General features: G+C 32.9%; 1 protein-coding gene across 1 annotated transcript in view; it reads right to left on the bottom strand.

Annotated features, from left to right (window-relative positions):
- Nucleotides 1–2,055: 2,055 nt before the first annotated feature.
- The window catches only part of LOC106111433 (myosin light chain kinase, smooth muscle-like), a 30,402-nt gene continuing 11,324 nt past the window's right edge, over nucleotides 2,056–21,133 (bottom strand). The window contains exons 2-8 of the mRNA XM_013293530.1: nucleotides 19,563–19,606; nucleotides 15,245–15,335; nucleotides 14,669–14,872; nucleotides 5,384–5,525; nucleotides 4,676–4,875; nucleotides 4,158–4,310; nucleotides 2,056–3,547 (exon numbers count right to left, since the gene is read on the bottom strand). Of these exons, the coding sequence (XP_013148984.1) occupies nucleotides 2,407–3,547; nucleotides 4,158–4,310; nucleotides 4,676–4,875; nucleotides 5,384–5,525; nucleotides 14,669–14,872; nucleotides 15,245–15,335; nucleotides 19,563–19,596 (1,965 nt within the window). The 5' untranslated portion in view covers nucleotides 19,597–19,606 and the 3' untranslated portion in view covers nucleotides 2,056–2,406. The remainder of the gene's footprint in view (nucleotides 3,548–4,157; nucleotides 4,311–4,675; nucleotides 4,876–5,383; nucleotides 5,526–14,668; nucleotides 14,873–15,244; nucleotides 15,336–19,562; nucleotides 19,607–21,133) is intronic.

The following is a 21,133-nucleotide window of genomic DNA, read 5'->3' as shown; positions in this document are numbered from 1 at the left end:
ATTTTTAGCCTCATGTAAATAACAAAAACAATCATTGTTAAAACTTCATTTACATAACAATATAACACGCAAATATAATTTATCTAACAACAAACATTTTATAAACCAACATGCGGATGCAAATGCAAAAAATTAGACACCGTTACTTTATATTACAATGTCTATTTTTAACTATCTACGATTAACACAACAAACATAAACATTATTAGCAGTTAATGTCTTTTAATTTATTAAAATAATGTTAATTAAAAAGTTAAATTATAAATAACTAACAATTAAAAAAGCAGATCTTCGTGAGATTAAAAACAATGACAATTGTATGTAGCTTAAATAATTGCAGTTTGGCACTTTATTGTATAAATTATAAAAACGGAAATCAGGTAGGTATGTATATAATTTTAGAAGTTAAGTGTTGTTAGTGATAAAATTTCTATTAAAAAAAAATTAAGAAAGCCTATGAAAAAATCCAATATTATAACTTACTGTTTCATAGCTTTAATTAAGTATCTAAGTTAAAAATCGTATACAAAAAGTAAATATTAAGATATTAGAAAAATATTGCCTTAGAATAAATTACCATAGCCAAATGTTTCAAGAAATACTTTAAAAGTATTCATATCTCGATCTGTATACTAATTTATATTTTTTTCAGTCAATTAAAATTGTAAACAGCTGCCTGTTCGAGATCTAATTTTACATAAATTGCTACAAAATATTTTCGGTCTTTAATATTATACCAGATCTTTTATTCTTTGACTATATTTTTTTCTTTATTCAGTAGTAACAGTACTTGTATGTAAATTCTCAAAAATATAATTTCTCTTATAAATATCAACATTATTTTAGACACGTTATTTTTAATCATTAATAACGCTAGTCTAGCTTCTTATGCAATCAATTTAAATAATTCTAACAGAACAAACTATTAATTCCTTTCAAGATATTATGCAGATGACGCGTCTGGTTTATCAACATGGTTGTCTTCAAACTTCGCGCCCATTCTCTTCAGAGCGATGACAGCGGCGACAGCTTTTGCCCAACGTTTTTTGATGACGTATCTCTTCAGTTTCGTCTTAGTCACATGCAGTTCTGTGCAAAGAGCCGACTGGATCAACCATGGATGCCTCAGTGTAGCTGATGATGACAGACGCTCGCTAAGAAAACAATTATTATTTAATTATAAAAAATATGTCACACAAATAAAGTGCTTTGATCTGTTTTTATAAAAAAAACTGTCAAAGATGAACTGTCAAAGGTAAATGTCAAAATTGTCGGTTAATTAAAAAATTTGACGAATAGTGATGTGCAAATGATTTAATGGAAAAGTGTAACAAATCAGGTTACATTGTTAGTAATTAATATTATTTATGTATGTCAGAAATTAAAATGAAACAACGTATTTTATAAAGCCTTATATTTTTAACAACATACGTATTGTAAAACATTATATTTATTACGCTTAAGTACGGAAAAAGGAACAAATTAAAAAATTAAATAAATCCGGGACAATATCGGGTAAGGTTCCGACTTTTTACATTTTATATGACGTATAAGATATTTACAAGAAGTACAAAAAATTAATCTATTGTCAATGTTGCTGAAACAATTTCGAAATTGCATCTCAGTCTTGTATTGATTTCCGATCGTATGTTACACAGATATTTGTGTTCGGAGACTAGATTCGTACTGTTTTTGTCATTTCATTGTCATTTTTATGAAGAAAAAAAAAACTTATTATCAATACAATCTCATAACCTCACTTTGGTAACACGCATACCATTTACTCAGAAAGATAAACTCTGAACTGGTTGTTTTTTTTTATAAATAAGCGTAAGCAAGTAGAATCTACAGCTATTTTTAGAGTAGGGATTACTTTTGTCGACCAATAATCAAATTTGACAGCTGTTAGTACTGAGTTGTGTTTGAGATCGTAGTACTTTTTCATCTGAGTACTAACACTATATTTTAATCCTATCGAAATTTGAAATTACTTCACCACAATGCGTAAATGTTTCGCAAAAACTCTGAAACTTTAACACGATGATTTCACTTATTAATCGCAATTTTTATGAAATAAATAGCATAATGGTTGCCATATACGAAATATGATTTCTCTGTCCCGTTTATGCGCTAAAAATGAAATGTAATTTGTAATAGAACTGGGCTTTTCTCACTGTCTTAAAAATTATAATATTGGATAAAACTCTTGTTGCTTGACTACAATAATAAAACATTGAGAAATTGAGATCCTTTTGAAAATTCATTTTTGATCAAAACACTGATTTTACACGAACTGGTTAAAACCAGTTTCAAAGTCGACCTTTCTGAACAACACAATGTCATGGCACTATAGTCCCTGTTTGCAATACATACATACAATTTCTTACACATATACTATTTCACTAGTCATTTCTTCCTTTGTTTTTTTTCGTCTGATGTTTGTCTTTGAAAAAAAGCGTGAAGACTGGACATAGAGTTCTGGGCTAGTTGGTTAGAAGGCGACCACTCGAGGGATATCGATTGATGTCTACCACAATTCGACGTACCCCCCGCTGTTCTCTCCCCTTCCACTTCTGTATCCGCCCATTTTTCTAGAAGATGCAATAGACGGTCTTTCGTCCTATGAGCGTTATTCTCATCTCCTCGTCTATATGGTAACTGTCTCCCATTGCTGGAGCCATTTACTAGTTTTCCAATTATCTCTCGTCTTTTGTCGAATTCCTCGAAGAATGTGCTGCGGCGGTCTATCGGCTGGTCAGGAACATCTCTGCTTAAGTTCGTCAACCTTTTCGATCTCGTCGCTTTCGCCCAAGGCATTTTGCTCGTCATCGGTTTTTCTTGTTCCCTCTCCGTCAAGAAAGTAGAATTAATCTTATTACTGGATTTCGATGTGAATACTTTTCTTTCTGTTTTATTCGCGTCACCGTTTGTTAAATTTTTTAACAAAGCTTTCGAGTCCGTCTTAAAGCCATTCAATTTCTTTTCTTCTTTATTTCCTGGTTTCGATTCAGTTGCATTTTTATCGAACTCTTTGAAGCTATTATTATTAACGAGATCCGTGCTCATAGTTGACAACATAAACAAATGGTCGGATAATTTCTTTATTTCTTCTGCTAAATTCTTTCTTACTAATACATCGTGTTTTTTATGTAAGAAGCAACTGCTGTCAGACGCACGTCTTTCGACTGGGTTATATCTTTGTGCGAGTGGCGTTGGATCTCGTAATGGCGGGGGTTCAAGATCGTCTTCATCGAAGATTATATCAGGGGAACTGCTGAGGGAACTTCTAGGCGATGGTGAGCAGCCTCCGATAGAGGATCTCTCACAATTTCCATTAACTAGGCAGATGATTTCGTGAGCTTGATTATCGAAGACGTAAGGTGAGTTTGGATGTTCGCTCCATCTTTCAACGAAGAGACGCAGGTTGTCTTTGGCGACGTCTAGTTCGTGTTTTGGCGATGTTTGTGGTCTGGGTTTGTCTTTCTTCACTTGGGAGCGTTTGAGGAGCCAACGGTGACGCAAGCACTCGGTGGCGCTCGGCCGCGACCTGCGACAAAGACCCTTGTTACTATGACCCAACACCTTATGAGTGCAGCGGGAATTAGGTTCCAGGAAGTGAGTGCACATTATGGATTCATATGGACGTGGAATTGATGGGTAATGGTAGCTTAATTTTAATTCTACAAATATTTAGTTGTAAAGTTCTATACTAAGTCTATAAAATAATTGTTAGATAATTCATCTAAGGGTTCTAAAATCTACTTATGTTATGAGGCGAATAAAACTGTGATTACGATAATCTGTTAGTGATGGGACTTGTGTTGGATGAAGAATAAATTAAACACCAGTAACAAAGGGTCTTTATCCAGGCTGACTTATAACGCAGCTTTTAAAATACTAAGAAAACTTATCTTTGTGAATAGATTTATGAATTTCTATTCCAACAATCCGTAAATTTATTATGATTTTCAATTTAAAATAATGTGACACTCAAGCACTAAAAACACATCTAAATATGGGATTTATTCACACAAAAAATCACACAAATCAAATCTACTTTTTATAATGTAGCCGCCATTTTGTTTCTGACATCTTTAAGGTTAAAACGGCGTTTGACAAAATGGCGTCCACACATAACCGTAGTATTAGTTACTTACTCTTTGTCCTTGACGAGCAGTTTCTGTATGAAGTCCTTTGCGTCATCAGAAATTTCGTTAAACGCTTCGTCGTCGAAGTCATACTTCGCAACGGTAACATTTGCCATTGTCTCTATATCTGTCTCTCCCATAAAAGGTGACAAGCCCGATAATCTGTAATGAAAGAACAGTGCTTTAAAGTAAAAACTATTGTAGATAACTTAATTATATTTACACATTTACTCCTAAGATGAAGGGTAAGTAAATTTGGTAAAAAGGTTAATATTTTTCTCTACATCTTCTCTCTTGCCCAAAAGTAGGCAATGCTTTAGCTTGTATCATATACTAGCTGTAGCACGCGTGAAAAAAATATAGCCTATATTACTCACAGATAACGTAGCTTTTTAATAGTAAAAAAATGAAATAGGCCCAGAAGTTTTTGAGTTATTTAAGTAAATACAAAAATACAAATCTTTCCTCGTTATAATATTAGTACAGATATAGAAAAAAATAATTATTTAAAAAAAAAAAATACTTACAGCACGTAACAAATAACGCCAATCGACCACATATCAGTGCCGTAACCGATTTGATCAAAGTTCACAACCTCAGGAGCCACAAACTCCGGCGTCCCAAACAAAACTTGCAGTTTCTTCTCAGGGTCGTAGAACCTCGCTAATCCGAAGTCGATAATCTTTATTCTATTCCCAGACTTTGTCAGACACAAGATGTTTTCTGGCTGGAATTAAAAATTATGAATGAGATAAATAAAAAATCTTTTAAATTAGCTTTGAACTTTCGCGACTTGAAAATCATTTTGGCAATTTTTAATCTCAGTAACGTCATTTCGTACTGGCCGGTAGTAAAATTAAGAAAAAAATTGTGGAATTTTTTTAAATGGCGGTTGACAGAAATAAAAGCGCGCTATAGAAGCAATCATGGCGGACAAATCATAAAACTCCCGCGCGTTTTTCCGCCATAACGATTTACGGTTTGGAGTGTTACCAAGATGCGGACGTGGGAGATCGAAACGACATTGTAATTTTGATTAGGAGAAATTTATAGCATGTTTATGTAATGGAAGCGTGTTCGTTGTTGAAAAATTTATAACTCTCAATAAATTATTGGCGTTGAAATTGATTAATAAGGTGTTATTTATAGATTGGAAAGCAACACCTCGTTAATTCTATCCATAGATTGAAATAATTAAGGATAGCTTTTTTTTAATTAACAATACTCTAGTGTACCTTCATATCGAGATGGAGTATATTTTGTCTGTGGACGAATTCAATTCCTTCGCAGATCTGCCGCATAAAGACGGTGCAGGCGCGTTCCGTTAGCACGAAATCTTCGTCGATGACGCGCTCGAATAGCTCCCCACCGGTTATCCTGGAACCCAAGTACAATCCAATATAATCTCTCTATAATCTATTATTAATTTAAACCAGTAAATTTGACTGACTGATACTACAAGTGGAATTACATCTCATTCTATACAAACGGTAATATGAGTTTTGAATAAGAATTCTGATCAATGCCAAACACTGATAGAGATAAATGGATAGGTTCTGCATTGCTTAGATATTCCTGACAGTTAATTTATTTTTACTTAGAATCTACACAGACCGTTATCAGTCGCAATCGTCAACATTAAAATGGCGAACATCGAAGAGCTCATTTCACGGCTTTCGGCCTGTCCATGTCAAATCAGTGTTGTAAAAACATTCTTTCCTCTTTTTTTTTTTAAACAGATACGTTTAGATCACAGTGGATATTATCGTGTCTATAAATATTCATTATTTAATATATTAAGAACGCATTTTAATTAAAATAATCTATACGGTACAATGCGAATTTTGAGTCAAAACATTGTTGCGTAGCATTATGCACGTGTTACGAGCATTTTCACGTATTACATGTTGTGGCGTGTTTCATTAACACTCTAATTATATCCAATGAAAGCTGTCAATTAGGCGTCGACGTGTCTCCAGAAAAAACGCCCAAATACCGCGAAGAGTTCATTAAGTTGCCAAAATACCTTTTTAATTTAAAACAAACGCCAAACGTAATCCTGACGTGTTGGTATCCCTGTTCGCGTAGTTGGCGCCAAAATAGATGGATAAATATTAGCGAGGTTGTCTACAAGGTCGTTGTCATACTTCCTTTATATTGCTATCTCGCTTACACTAAAGAAATGTTTAGAGATTAATAGTAACGAATTCAATTTTGTTTCGTACTGGGAAAATATGAGTAATATGATGAAAGTGAATGTTTATTGTAACTGAGACACTGGCTGAATTCAATAAACTGTGTTTATTAAAAGCAAATCTTATAAAATGTTAAAAGAATTTATTGTTCTTATTTCCTCTGTAGATTTTTAATCTACATTTTATTGACGTAACAGAAATGTTGTGAATTCTTACATTGTTTATATTAATAATGTATGCTATTGGTATGTCTAAGGTAAATATAATCAAGAAGAGATGTTCACAAATACGAAAAACAAAACTTTCTTCTTTTAATAGATTTCCATTGCTCCGTACAACATAACATCTATTTTTTAAGGGAATGGGATGGCTATAGCGTTCTTAGTGCCGGTTTTAACGCTACCAGTGCCCTGGGCGAGATTTCTACTGCGCCCTTTTCTGTGCAACGCCCTGGGCGGTAATCGCAATATACCTTAAATCGGGTACTATCCCCCTTTTACGTCTATGTACTTGTATATTATTGCATTATTATATATTTTCTCACACAACTAACTGATAGCAGTGTCTTTTTTATTATATAAGGTGGCAAACGAGCAAGCGGCCACCTGAAATTGCCAAAATGGCGAAGCGACTGCCCATAAACATTCGCAATAGCGGATGTGTTGCCTACCCTTAATCAACGGAGGAGGAGACGCACATAAAGAGAATATTTCCCCTTCCTATGCGTCTCCTCCGCCGTCAAATCCACTTACCCTTCCCATTCTTTCTCATAAGAAAAGGGTGATTCGTAAAAGGAATCAAAGTTGGGCCTCGTAACATCTCAATTCTGCCCGCGTTATAGCCCCATCTATTTCTAAATTGTCTCAAAATGACATGTCAAATTATCATTGGCACTAGACGCAAGAATTGGAATCCGGCACAATGCAGTCACAAGATTAATTTTCGCGGAATCCGCTGTTTGTATCTTGCCAGCCACGTTCGGTTATTTTCATTCAAGAATCGTTAAAGTCATTCGGTGTCCGGTGACTATATTAACAACCTTGGCCGATATTTTGCACAAAATTCGCAAGAACACAAAAGATGGAACGTAGTAATTAACCATTATTTACGTGTTATAAAAATGTCGATAATGCAATTGGAAACAACGTTTCAGAATTCTGCGGATGCGAAGTTAGCAGAGATGTTGGTATTGGACTAAATCGAGGATTCAACACGTTCCGTTTTACGCACTCGAGTTCATCTTTATACTTGAAATTCAGCTTTACACTTGTTTAAATAATTAAAACCTGTTAATTGACCATTGATATCTATTTAAAATACTCCTTTTTATCATTAATTTAAAGGAGATTCAATTTGAATTGTATTTATTTCTTAATTTTCCAACTATCACAATTCCAAAGATGTGATGTTTTTTAAAACGCAATCATTTAAAGTATATAATGTTAAAAAACTTTGTAAGTACCTAATATAATTACAGTATTCATATGGCAACCAAAACAACTGTTCTTTGTACTTGTTTATTTTTTCAAAGTCTGTGAGCGTCATGTTTTCTAAATATAGTTTCAGAACGAATGAATGGATCTTTTGCGCGTCATCAGCGGACGTTATTTTTGTATAGTGACGTCATATACCGGATTATAACGAAAATTGCGGGCTTTATTTATTTCATTGATAGATAAACGTTTAAACGTATGGTTACTTTAACGTACGTCAAACGTAACACGTAGCGTTCAGCACCGTAGGACTGGTTATTGCGTCTTTATTGCATTTGCATTCTAACCCGAATAATTTTCGTAGACAGATGCCTCTAGATTTTTTGCTAAAACTCTTGAGTTCGAAAGCCTTATTACGTATAGACATTTATTATATCAAGTTCATATTTTACATTTTTTTTTTCAAAAGTTGGTATTAAATGAATTAGCGTAATGTCCGCCATTGGAATTAACGTTACTATGTTTATCGAATAAGGGTGTAATGGAAACAAAATTTAAATATTTTGTCCAGTTTCTGATATTATACAGTAAGTAGCTTCGAGATTCCGTTCACGTCGAATTAAAAAACACAAAAGTAGCCTGTCTTCTTCCAGACTATTCTTTTAATTTATGTGAAATTTCTTTACAAAGTCGAACAAACATCCATCTAAACTCTTGCATTTATATCAGTAAGATACAGTAATTCATAATATTCTTTGCAATTTTTTAATAAAAACAAACACGTTGGATAATAAAATATTTTACGTTCCTCTATGTACAAACTGTTTGTAAATAGCTAGAACAGATTTGTAGCGTGTTGTAAAAAATTGGCACGTGAGCTACGTGTTTACGCATTTTAGTTCCCGGATAGCTGAACGTTTGAAACATGGAATAAACTATATTTTTATATGTTATTTTTCCACGATTTTACATGTATTTGTTTGGAAAAGATAGCATAAAAATACGAGTCGAAGCCCTTATTAATAATTGATTGAATTTACTTTATCTATACTCTATACTAATATAATAAAGCGTAATCACATACATCTTTTTGGCGTAAGATGTCAGCAATTACAGCATATTTTTGAAACCCCCCTGCACTTACGTCACACTTTTGGCTTTATATTTTCATGCTATTAAACTTAGGGGGTAAATAAATTGGATAAAAAACCTAATGTGGGAAAGATACCATAAACTACAAGCTGCCAACATTAAGGAAGCAAGATTATTATGGTAACGGTAATTTTGACATTTGCAATTGAAAATTTGACATATGTAAAGGATAAAATAAAGTTTTTATAGTTTTATGCGGATGAAGCCGCACGGGAACAGCATGTTTATTAAATTGACATAATGTTTTATATTATTTCAGAAGTAAAAACTCATAATGTTGAATAGAAATTAAATTCTTTTATCTTTGTGTAGGACAAAAATAGAGACATTAAATTATACGCTGCCAAATCACAGATGTTTGTAGTTACACGTTCATTGTGTATGTAGACAACGATTATTTTTGAAGCTATTAAGTTGCAAGTGGTAAGAAAGGTTATGATCGCCACTAATTTTATTATGTTGGTACTAAAGCATAATTTTAGTGTCTGTATTTGATAGTTTGCAAATAAATTACAGATTATAAAGAGAGGATAAAAAAGGAAGAGATTCTTAATTCAAAATCTTAATTTCTAATATCGAATACAAACGTTAAATTAATTACGCAATGAATAATTTTGGATAAGTACAGTAATTATAAATTGAATAACAAAATTGGCCAAGTACTACATTACTATATTTAGTTTAACATAAGTAATTAACTGGCAATAATTTTGTATAGGATAGGGTGACAATAAAATTGCAAAAAGCAGCTTGGTCAATCAATTCTCAATATCTCAATCCATTATTCTGTGCTTTGGTGAAAACGACCTTTCATACACGAAGAGCTTCTAGCGGTATACATACCGGTGTGTTTTAACGGTTATTTTAAATTGTTCTAAAATTGAGTGGCAAAATTATTATGCTTTGTATTATTAGTTAAGTAAATATATCAGTCATAAAGCTTCAGTCTTTTAAAATTAAATACATTTGGCAACCCTATCGGGCATAAAAGATGGCGTGCAAGATGGCATCGCGCCAACTATGCGCGCCGTAATATCTGACGCTCCTGACGCCAGTTTTATAAAACACTCTTAATGCGACTGTATGTCTGTCGCCATTTAAGGAGCCACTTGAATTTCGAGTTTAATAGGATTAGTAAGATACTTAGATCTGAAAGCAGTCTTTGTACAAATTTGACACTATTTGCATATTGCATTTTAATCGACATATTTTCTTAACTCAAATACTGTACTGACTCTATACTAACTATAGCTTGCAAACGATTTAATAACAATGATCCCGGAATTAATTTTAATCTAGTAAAACGCATTATATAAAAATTAACAGCTTCATCTAGTAGTTTTTTTGAGAGTGTAATAGATATTAGAAAACACGTTGTTAATGACAACACACTAAGAGCTGGTGCACACTTTTGATTACTGTCGCGAAACTGTTGTGCGATTGTCGATTGTTTCGCAGCTAATTCAACTGTTTAGTTGCACAACTAAAAATCGAGTAGTGTGCGCACCTGCATATAAGTTCATAGGAATCAAAGCGAGAGTAAACAGTTGTGCGATAGTTTGTGCACGTGATTATCAAATCGAATTATCGCGCAAATCTATTCGGAACGTTCGCAGAAATCATTGCCAAATGATTCAGTGCTTTAATTCCGTAAACATTAATCAATTACTATATTTTCCTCTTTTGTTTTATTTTACAATCTTACTAATATGAGTGCGAAAGTTTAGATGCATGGATGTTTGTTAGAGTTTGCGTAAACGGTTAAACGAATCTCAACGAATTTGGCATTGATGTAGAGGATAGTCTGGAAGAACACATAGGCTTACGAGTTGTGGGCAAAAGCTAGTATTCAATATTTTGCATGCCATTGCAATTTTTGGTATGAAAAGAACATTCCACACGAGCCGATAGTATTTAAAGTGTTAGTTTTTCGCTTAACCGCAGTAGCAAATAATTAAATCGCAATATTAAATAAACCAAATTCTAAAAATAACTCAATGAAAATCCCGTGACTAAAAATTTTGATTGAATAGTCCATACTAAAGACTTCCTGTGATACTTTATTTAATAATAGAATTAACATAAAAGCCAATTTAATGGAAGATAAAATTTCCATATAACAGTCGTGTCAAGGAAATATCCAAATATTATTAACGAGTAGGAGGTATAAATGCATTCCATACAATTACCGTGGTAACGGTTTCTTTTCGTATTGAGAACTTCTATTGTAGTTCATACTGGCCACACATAGTTAGAACTAGCTGTTGCCCGCGCCTTCGTCCAAGCAATATTAAGATAAAAAAGCCTATAATATGCCCGTCTAAGTGGACTACCCTTCAGTGAAAGTCCTGTCTAAATCAGTCCAGCCGTTTCGGAGATTAACCGGAACAAACACGGCTTGCGGACAGAAAGGCAGACAAATTTTTTTAAATGCGATCTTAGCTATCAGCAACCCAAATACATCATCTCCCTGAAATCTGGTTTCTTTTGATATTAACACACTCCAATTTTATTATATGTATGGATATGAACAACTTCTATTGTTACTGGCCACTACAATAATAAGAAAAAAAAAGAAAATGGAACGATGGATGTTAAATACATCGAAGAAAAAACCTAATGTGTGGTCACAGATAAATAATCTTACTAATATTATAAACGGGAAAAGGCTTAACGGATCTCGATGAAAGTCACAGATGTAAGAACACATATATTACTGAGTTTTCTTTTATTGTGCGCGGACGAAGTCAAGGAATCTACTAAATCGTATTAATAATATCGAAAAAGTTTTTTTTGTTAATGCAATGCAGTAGTTTTCTTATAAGAAATCAATAAGAGATTCTATAGCTAGTAATTTAACCTGCAAAATGTTCAGAGATTTTACTTTTTTTGTAGGGGAATACAAAAAGCTTTCTCTAATATGTTAATTAAGATTTTTCATCCAGATTGAAATCCTTAAAAGATTAATGCAACTTCTCATCCTACTTTCTTATTGCATTTCCATTGTTATTCATTTTAAATTTTATCCACCAGATAAATGTAAAGAATGGAATATAACTAACGCGGTTAACAGTTACTTAGTTTACCGCTAACCGAAAACCGATGAAGAAATAATTTCACATGTGAATAACAGTACTGTCCGATGCGACTTTACGGTTTATTTGCGATTTTTTACAACCTCTCGTACGTCTGAGTCATAAACTTTCACATTTTAGACAATAACTGCATTCTTTTATTGTTAACTAAACTGCTTATTAAACCGCGATTTGACCTTTTACGCCTCACCTCGCAGGATAGATTTTCATTTACCTACAAGATTAGTTATAATAGTATATAACTGCAAGAGCCAGCCGTCGGCCCAGGTGTTGGACAGAAAAGGGCACCAAAATTAACAAACAGTCTTATTTAAGCCTGTTAAATATGTCCCCTCTAAACCATAAAGTAAAAAGGAGTTAAAAGGGGCGGGAAAAAGTGGGTAACATAAAAACCTCGCCCAGGGCAGTAGCGTTAAACTAGTGCTGTACTACGTCTGTTGTGAAATGACTCTGTTTTGTTTACCAAATCTATACAAGTTTAATAGGGATGTGTTATATACTTCATTTCAAATCTTTGCCAATTTTCAGCGAGATCGGTTGAGTTATTATAGAGATGCACAAACATCGATGTAAACTTTCGCATTTATAACATTAATAAGACAATAGAAGTAAGATAGCATACAAGATTTCTTTGATATTTTCTTTAGGTTATCTAAAAGTGGAAGGTTGTAAATTACATATTCACAATTTACTTTTAAATGTATTTTACCTGAATAAAGTGAAGAATGTCTGCGAAGATTTTACGTCGATTACGTCACAAGAAAAACATTTGGGATCGTGTTTACTTGCAGCGGATACTGAAAGTTTTATGGTCCGCGAATCGCGTACGTGTTTTAACCTTAACCTACATCAAGATAAACCCAATACTATTACAATTCGATTGATAAAAAACATTTTATTAATTGATACAGATAATAAAATGAAGCGAGGATATCGTTTTAAATTTTTATTCTTTGATTTCTCTACCACGACTGTTACAGATATCTGTCTGAATATCTTGTTCTGATAAATGTGAATTCAAATCTTTTTCTATGATAGTTACAATTATAATCAACTAGCTTTCGCCCGCAATTCCGTTTGCATTGTATTAATAAAACCAAAGGCAAGTAGCCTATGTGTTCTGCTACATTATGCTCTACATCTATGCTAAATTTTATCGAGATTATTTCGGATACAAAATCTAACAAACATCCATCCATTCACAATTATAACATTAGTAAGTTTTAAATTAATCTTCTAGTTATATTGTTATTAGAAATAACTCATCCTAATTATAAATTACAATCATAACCTCAAAGTTGTTAAAAAAAGGACTAATGAATTCCGTAACCATAAAGAATTAGTCACAAAATTCCTGATACGAAAAACAAAAGTTAGTCCAAAGCCTCATTCGCGAGACTGACCTATGAGTCAACGTTTGAATGAATACCGATATAGATGCAGCGAGCGTAGGGCAGGTGATGCAGGAAATATCCGCGCTATTATTGAAATATTATTACTAAAATAAATACTGGCTGGCAAAACATTTGTCAACGATACGTAACGTTACAAGATAACGAATGACAATCAAAATTACTTTTATTACATTCGTTTTTAATTACTTTTAATTAGCTGTTAATGTCTAATGCTGAAAAACTAAAAGACAGATATAAAAATAGAGATTTCGTTACTGGCAATAAACATTTGTCAACGCGTAATGATAATTAAAATGATTTTATAATTGTAATTACTTTTGATTAACCATGAATGTCCATCGACTAAACATTACTAAAAAAGCAGACAGAAAAATAGAGATTTTGTTCAAGTGTTTCGGCGGTAGATTAAACTTAAGATTAAGCGCCAATAGCCTAATGGTTTGGGGTATGGACCGATAGTCATTAATGGCAAGTATCGTCTTAGCCACATTTACGTCGTTGTCATCTTTCACACAATCCGAAATTTTTAACTTACTTCTGTCATAACGATTATCATAATTTCATTTACCCTTTATTAGATCTATCTATACTTATATTATAAAAGAAAAAAATTGTTTTTTTGGATTTTTAATGTAATGAAATAACTCAAAAACTACTGGACTGATTTAAATTCTTACATTATTATAACGTTACACTATCAGTGAATACTTTTATTATTTAAAAATTTACTGCAGACGAAGTCACGAGCAGCAGATAGTTATTTATAAAAAGTTGCCAGCTAAAAACGCGGAATTATCCAAGAAAACATGTGCAAAAATAAATATTATTTTATTTGAGATATTAGAATACATGAGTGAATTTTGAATCTAAAATTACATTACGCTTTGAAATAAAAGTGACTCGTATGTTAAAAGAAACTTTGTCACTCACGCCATATGCCGGATGTTTCAATACGTTTTTTATCTTGATAATACTATTTCAGATCTTTTACAAATGATGCCAAATTCTTTTTTTAAATAATACTAGTACTTATTTTAATTTGTCGCAGCAAGAGGTGTTTATGATTTAAAATAACACGTACCTATTCCTTGTTAGTTTCTCGCTTGACAATTTCTAGCAAATCAACCATATCCGTACATTTACCACGCTATCGACCTTACTTGTCATCAGATATAATATTAATCAAGCGCTGATTTGATTAAAATCAAATGACAGTTTAAAAGTACTTACAGTTCAAGTACGACGCACATGTATTTGCCCCAATCATAAGCGTCGTAAAGTTGAATAAGACGAGGGTGTCTAAGCCGTCGCATCACGTCCACCTCGCGTTCAACATTTCGCCGCTCGTCCCGTCTACTGACAGACACCAGTTTTGCAGCTAACTCCAGACCGGTGCTCTTCTCACGGCATAAGTATACTGTGCCGAACTTGCCTCTGCAAAGGAATATAGTTATTACCGTATTTCAAAAAGTCCATAAGTGTCCATAATACCACAGTTAGCAACGCATTAAGGCGACTGAATTTTCTTAATTTTCATTTGTCTTTTTGCTTATTATGCTTTTTCTATCTCTAATTTGTTTAAAAAGTTAAACAATATTACACTTCAACTGTAATACGATATTCATATTTTAATAGGTTGTGCACTTCCATAAAAGGTGACAAACTATATTACACACATAACATGTTATAACCACAAGATGATGTAAATCATTTTGTAATTTATTTGATGTTAAAGTCGGTAAAACCTCGAATGACTTGTATGCAGTTGTATGACGAAAAATTACGTGCTTTCGTGATATGACTCACCGACCGATCTCCGACAGCATTTCGAAAAAGTCGTTGACATCCGTGCCGCGTTTGATGGTGACATCGCGACAGGGGAAGGGCGGCTCTATCTCTGGAAGAGAAAATATCGTTCATCAACATTTGCCGTAATTCTACGTACGGAAAGCACAGTACACTACTATTTCATACATTTCTAACATATGTGCAACTAAACAGTTGAATAGGCTGCGAAACAATCGACAATTGCAAAAGTATTTTAAAGAATTATAATCATATATATTGTATGCAATGTTTTAATAAGATCTTGTTCCCTTCCTTTTATTAGCGTGATTCCAGCCGCGTATCTATGGGAAATATATGGACAAGAAATATGTCGTTACCCTAAGACGGCCCCAATCGTAGAAATTCTCGTTGCTAACTAAAGTCGCGCGGGCTAATCGAATTGTATCTCTTAATCTAATATTAATTGTTGGAAATATAAGAAATATATAAAATGACATTAAAAAAATACATTTATTTATCATTTGCATATCGTAAATGTTAACGATATTTTAATGAACTAGTTTTTTTTATCAAATATTTAATAGGATGTTTTTTATGACCACAGATAATACAATAATACTACGAGTAGTAGATTATGACAAAGTTCTTGTCTATTTTTCTTCAAAGAGTAAGTAAGATTTATTACAAGCCAGTATAGATTTCTTGTGAAAAGTTAGTATGATTTTAATTTTTGTTTTTATATTTATTTGAAAATCATAACTGATATGTCAAAACGCTTTCCAATTTCGCAGTACTTGTTCAATGACACTTTCTAAAACATGTTTGTTATTTTTTTGCAATTAGAAAGCACCAAGACTTTACTAACTTTAAGTAACAATGTCAATTAATTTAAAATATTAGTACTTTTTGGCTAAATCCGTCTAAAGTTAAACCATATCTATACTAATATAAAGAGGAAAGATTTGTATTTTTGTATGTATTTAAATAATTCAAAAACTACAAGGCCGATTAAAAATTCTTTCACTGCTACAAAGGTAATTTATCTGTGAGCAACATGGGCTATACTTTTTCATTATTTATTAATTTCACGAGGTCGAAGTCGCGTGCAACAGCTAGTTATTTGTAACTATAATTTAGTCATATTTACTATCTTAAGACGAAAATTAATTTATTTCAAAGTCCGAGAACCGGTTTCTCTAAACAATAATTACAATCCTTGGAGATTATCGATGTCTGAATCACAAAGTTATGGTGATTAATAATATAAATGTTTACGTAACTGTTATAGATAATAAACTCGTCTAGATTGTTAAATTAGATCTGTATGAACGAGATTTCGTCATCAGACGTGACAAATGATGTTGCGTTCGGCGCTGTCATCGCCCGACACTTAGGGTTGCCAGCATTATAAGTCAAACCTCCTATAAAATAATTAAATAAAATGCTTTTATCGATTCCATATAACTTTTTGTTTACATTTTAATTTTTAACATTTCAACACTCTCATTTCAAAGGTCGATAATCTATATTAATATTATAAAGAAGAATGATTTGTATTTTAATATGTATTGAAATAACTCAAAAATTACAGGACCGATTATAAAAATTCTTTCACCGTTAAAAAGCTACGTTATCAGTGAGTAAGATAGCTATACATTTTTTTAATTACACGCGGACAAAGTCACGACCAACAGCTAGTGTATATACGGTATATATTATCCACTTGCAAAAATAATGTTGGGTACATCAAAACAACTGAGCTAGTAACCTAAATAAATCTAAAATTGGGTTACACCACTTCAGATAAACCACATAATGTGTTATCCATTGAGATTGTCACGTCCTAATTAATGTGAATATGCAACTCAGATACAACGTAATCATAAATTTCCATTGTCGTCGCCATAAAATATTTTATCGCCGTATAAAAGTGAAATCATGTAGACCGTAAGAAAGTAAGGTAACACGGGTTTCTGATAAGGCGTTGTGTTTTATATTCATAAGTAGGTCGAAAGCGTTATTGCTTATCCGTAATGATCGGCACCGGTTTCGGAACGCACCTATAATCGCGCTGCACGATAAACTAAAAGATAAGGGAGAAAAAATCGAGCTCTCGCGACCGTATTACGCTAATGGTGCTGCCAGATGTGGAGAAAGCTGGAGTCGTTTGAACCTACATCGCCAAAGTTTATCTTAATAGATGGCGATGCACTCTTTGCTGTCCTCGTTTACTTTAAGGCCGCACTTTTTACTTTTTTTAATCATACGATTTTACACATCTAATTATTTTGTGAATCAAATTACGGAAAAGACTCTCTTATAAACCTAGTATAATATATGAAATATTAAATCAGTTAGGTGTAGCGTGGCGAATTGCTCAGTTAAAATCAATATGGCTTTGCGATTGAATATTACATTTATTAATTTTATTTTTCGTCTGATTAAGAGCGATTTGTTAATAACATAATTATTTTTGATTTAATAAACTACTTTAATTAACCTTGTTTCTTGTAAATTTCTCCCACAAATCGGCAATTTTACGAACGCTGGCAACCCTCGCGGCTGTCGCCGAACTGAACCACCCGACGCTCCCCGGTCAAAAATAAAGACGGATTCCTTTCTTCTGCCAAAAATCATGTGTTTTTGTTTATTTTATTCACGATCGCACAATCTATTTCAACGCACGCATTCGATATCAGTATCGAATTTATCAACAATCATCGATTAATCGTTCAATGATTCATTCGTTCCTATAAATGGATATTATAAATGTACAACATTAAATACTACGTTAAACGCGTACGGCCACGTGTTATTTGTCAGCGATTTAATTAAACGTTCACGAGAACTTGATCGAGATGACGATTTGAAATAAACGAGAAAAAAAGGAGTACAGAATATTCAAAGATGTGTGTGAAGTCAACCCGCAGTGGGCTAGCGTGGTTGACTATCCTTGTCACTCCTAACTAGGGTAGGCTCCAAGCCCCTTAATGAATAAAAAGCTTTAATAATAGTAAATTAAACAGACATGTACGTAAAAATAATAGCGAAATTACTGCATTAAAATTGATGACGACATCAATTATTTACACAAGTGCAATGCGAGTGTACTTAGCAAGTACTGCATTACGTCGACATTCCTCACAAAGTAGGTATTGAGAGTCTTGCTAAGAGTAGAAAGGAAATGTAATCACAAAATGTTATTCTAAATGTCATTAATATTATTATAAGCGTTTTATTAAGAGCAAACTAAACTAAACGTAATTTGACTAAACTATCGCACAACGGTTTAGTCTCTCTTTGATTCCTATGAGGTGCACACTAATCGATTTTTAGTTGTGCAACTGAACTGTTCAATTGGTTTCGAAACAATCGACAATCGCACAACTGTTATGCGATTGTCTAGTCAAATGTGTGTTCTGTTAGTTAAAGACGGAATGTGTTATTAAAACTAACGGAGTAAGATTTGTTTGTTTGCATTGAATAATCTCCTCCTCCTCCTCCTCCTCCTCTCTCTCTCTCTCTCTCTCTCTCTCTCTCTACTCTTTATAATATTAGTATAGATAGAGTTGGTTTTAAATTAAGAATGTCATGTGAACAGTCGATTTATCTTTATATTGTAATTAATGAAACGCCCTAAATTGGTAAAGAATATATTTTATACTGTAATGGAATTAAACAGAAAAAACATCGAATAAAAGAAATAACAAAAGGTGAACGACTTTGAAAGTAAACAATATAAAAGAACAAACGTCAGACAATAACTTTAAACAATAAAATTAATGAATGCAATAAAATTAAAAACAAAAAACTTTAGTCATATTAATTTTATATCTTGACGCATACATTATATTAAACATTGGTAGAGCCCTCTTTAACATTATCGTACGAATGGGCCGGCTCGTCCGATGTAATACCACGACCATACAGAAAACAGGCGTGACGTGGAAGCAATTCAACGTTTCGTCTGATGACTGTTGTGTCGGAGGGCCAATTTTAGTCCCTTTCCCTTTCCAGCCTTTTCTTAGAGGAAAGAATGGGTAAGAAAAGTGGATTTGACGGTGAAGGAGACCCATAAAAAGGGGAAATGTCCTCTTTATGTGCGTCTCCTCCTCCGTCAATCAAGGGTAGGCAACGCATCTGTAATTGCGGATGTTTATGGGCGGTCGCTTTCCATTTCGGTGTTTCAAGTGGCCGCTTACACGTTTGCCACCTTATATTATAAAATGCAAGAAATCATACACCCTCTTACATTATCATATTAACAACTTTGAAATCACAGAATAACAATTAATTAAAACTAAATATGTTATTTATTAATTTAATTGTTTCTTACCTCCGACTGGATCTGTTTCGTCCACGTGGATCATATCGAGTATTCTGTAAAAAAAAAGGTAAAATTAATCTTACTAAAATTATAAATGCGAAAGTCTGGATGCATGTTTGTTTATTTGTGGCCTAAACTGCTGAACGGATCTTGATGAAATTTGGTACAAATGTAGAACATAGTCTGGAAGAACACATAGGCTATTTACTTTTGTTTTTTTACATACCACGCGGACGGAATCGCGGGCGAAAGCTAGTAAATATATAAAGAATTTTTGTTTCATATCGAAATACTATGAAATACTGACTTAGTCTGCTTTTTTTTCTACAGTAATATTTATTTGGTCCAAATATTTATGACCAGGATTGTAGTTTTGTTTAGTGTTGAGTGTAGTTAATTTTTGTTATCTCATAAAAAATCATTGCTGGCTACTCTTTATAGATGTTCAATAGTGAACCAGCAATAGCACTTTCTCTTGCAGTACCAATTTTGAAATGCGCGCCAAAAGTAATTAAGATACGTTTGTGAGTTGATGTTTTTTAACGTTTCTATGTTGAAAAATTACCAATAGATATCAAATTGATAATGTGACAATGTTAATATCTGCTAATTTTATTCTTCTCTTTATGTTTAGTATATTTAATTCAAAAAGCCATAATAAAAAACTTAATTCAGTTTCTTGTTTAGTAAGAAATATTTCTATGATTTTTTATTAATGTTAAAATAAGACTTCACGCAAAAATAAAATTTGTTAGTTTATTGTTGTAATAAATTTAAGGAGGAATTATAATGATTATTAATTACCGATAAATAACAATACCAAAAATAATCGGTATAAAATACCGGTTTTTAGAATACGGGGAAACTTCGCGCCAAAAAGCCCGTCAAAAGTGGGGCATCGAAACTCGACATCGCTCGCCTCTTCGATGAATTTTATAATTTCCCTTCCGAAAATGTTCGCACGTGAAAGCTGTAAAGCGATGAACAAACTTGATTCATGAATGTTTACATGTATTTAGAGGTTATGGCGTCCATTATTAGTTTAATATCGTTACTATTGACACTGAACGTGCCAATTGTTGGCTAACATAATAAAGGAGATTGTCGATAGAATTATAATACGAATGAATACTCGTTGTTGATATCCACAGCTTATTTATTACTTTAATTTTGTTGTAAGTGAGATAATTAAAAGATTTTTGATTGTAAAAATATGTTTAGTTTGATAATTGTAAAGTACCTAAAAATCGTTACTTAATGATTTTTTTAACACAAAATTTTGTAATCTGTATTGTGCAATGAATGTTTATAATCTGTACAATAGTTGTGCGTGGAATGTTACCGGCCAGTAATACCAAGGCCGCATAAACTCCATTGTGACATTCTAGACAAGCAGGGCACTCTCCAGCGATTTATAATAAGCTCGACTGCAGCAGTATTCGGGTCATCTATTTAGGTTTACGAACGAACGTTACGGGACATGTTATTACGATCATACAGCCCTGGTCACGATTCCGAACGCACGATTACATTGCAAATGATGTCTTTTGTCTATTGTTCAACTGGACTATACACGCTCT

The sequence above is a fragment of the Papilio polytes genome, unplaced genomic scaffold, assembly GCF_000836215.1.
Source record: "Papilio polytes unplaced genomic scaffold, Ppol_1.0 DF824382.1, whole genome shotgun sequence".
NCBI classification, from domain to species: Eukaryota; Metazoa; Arthropoda; class Insecta; order Lepidoptera; family Papilionidae; genus Papilio; species Papilio polytes.
Note: the sequence above shows the minus strand (reverse complement) of the source record. Positions and strands in the feature narration are given on the sequence as shown.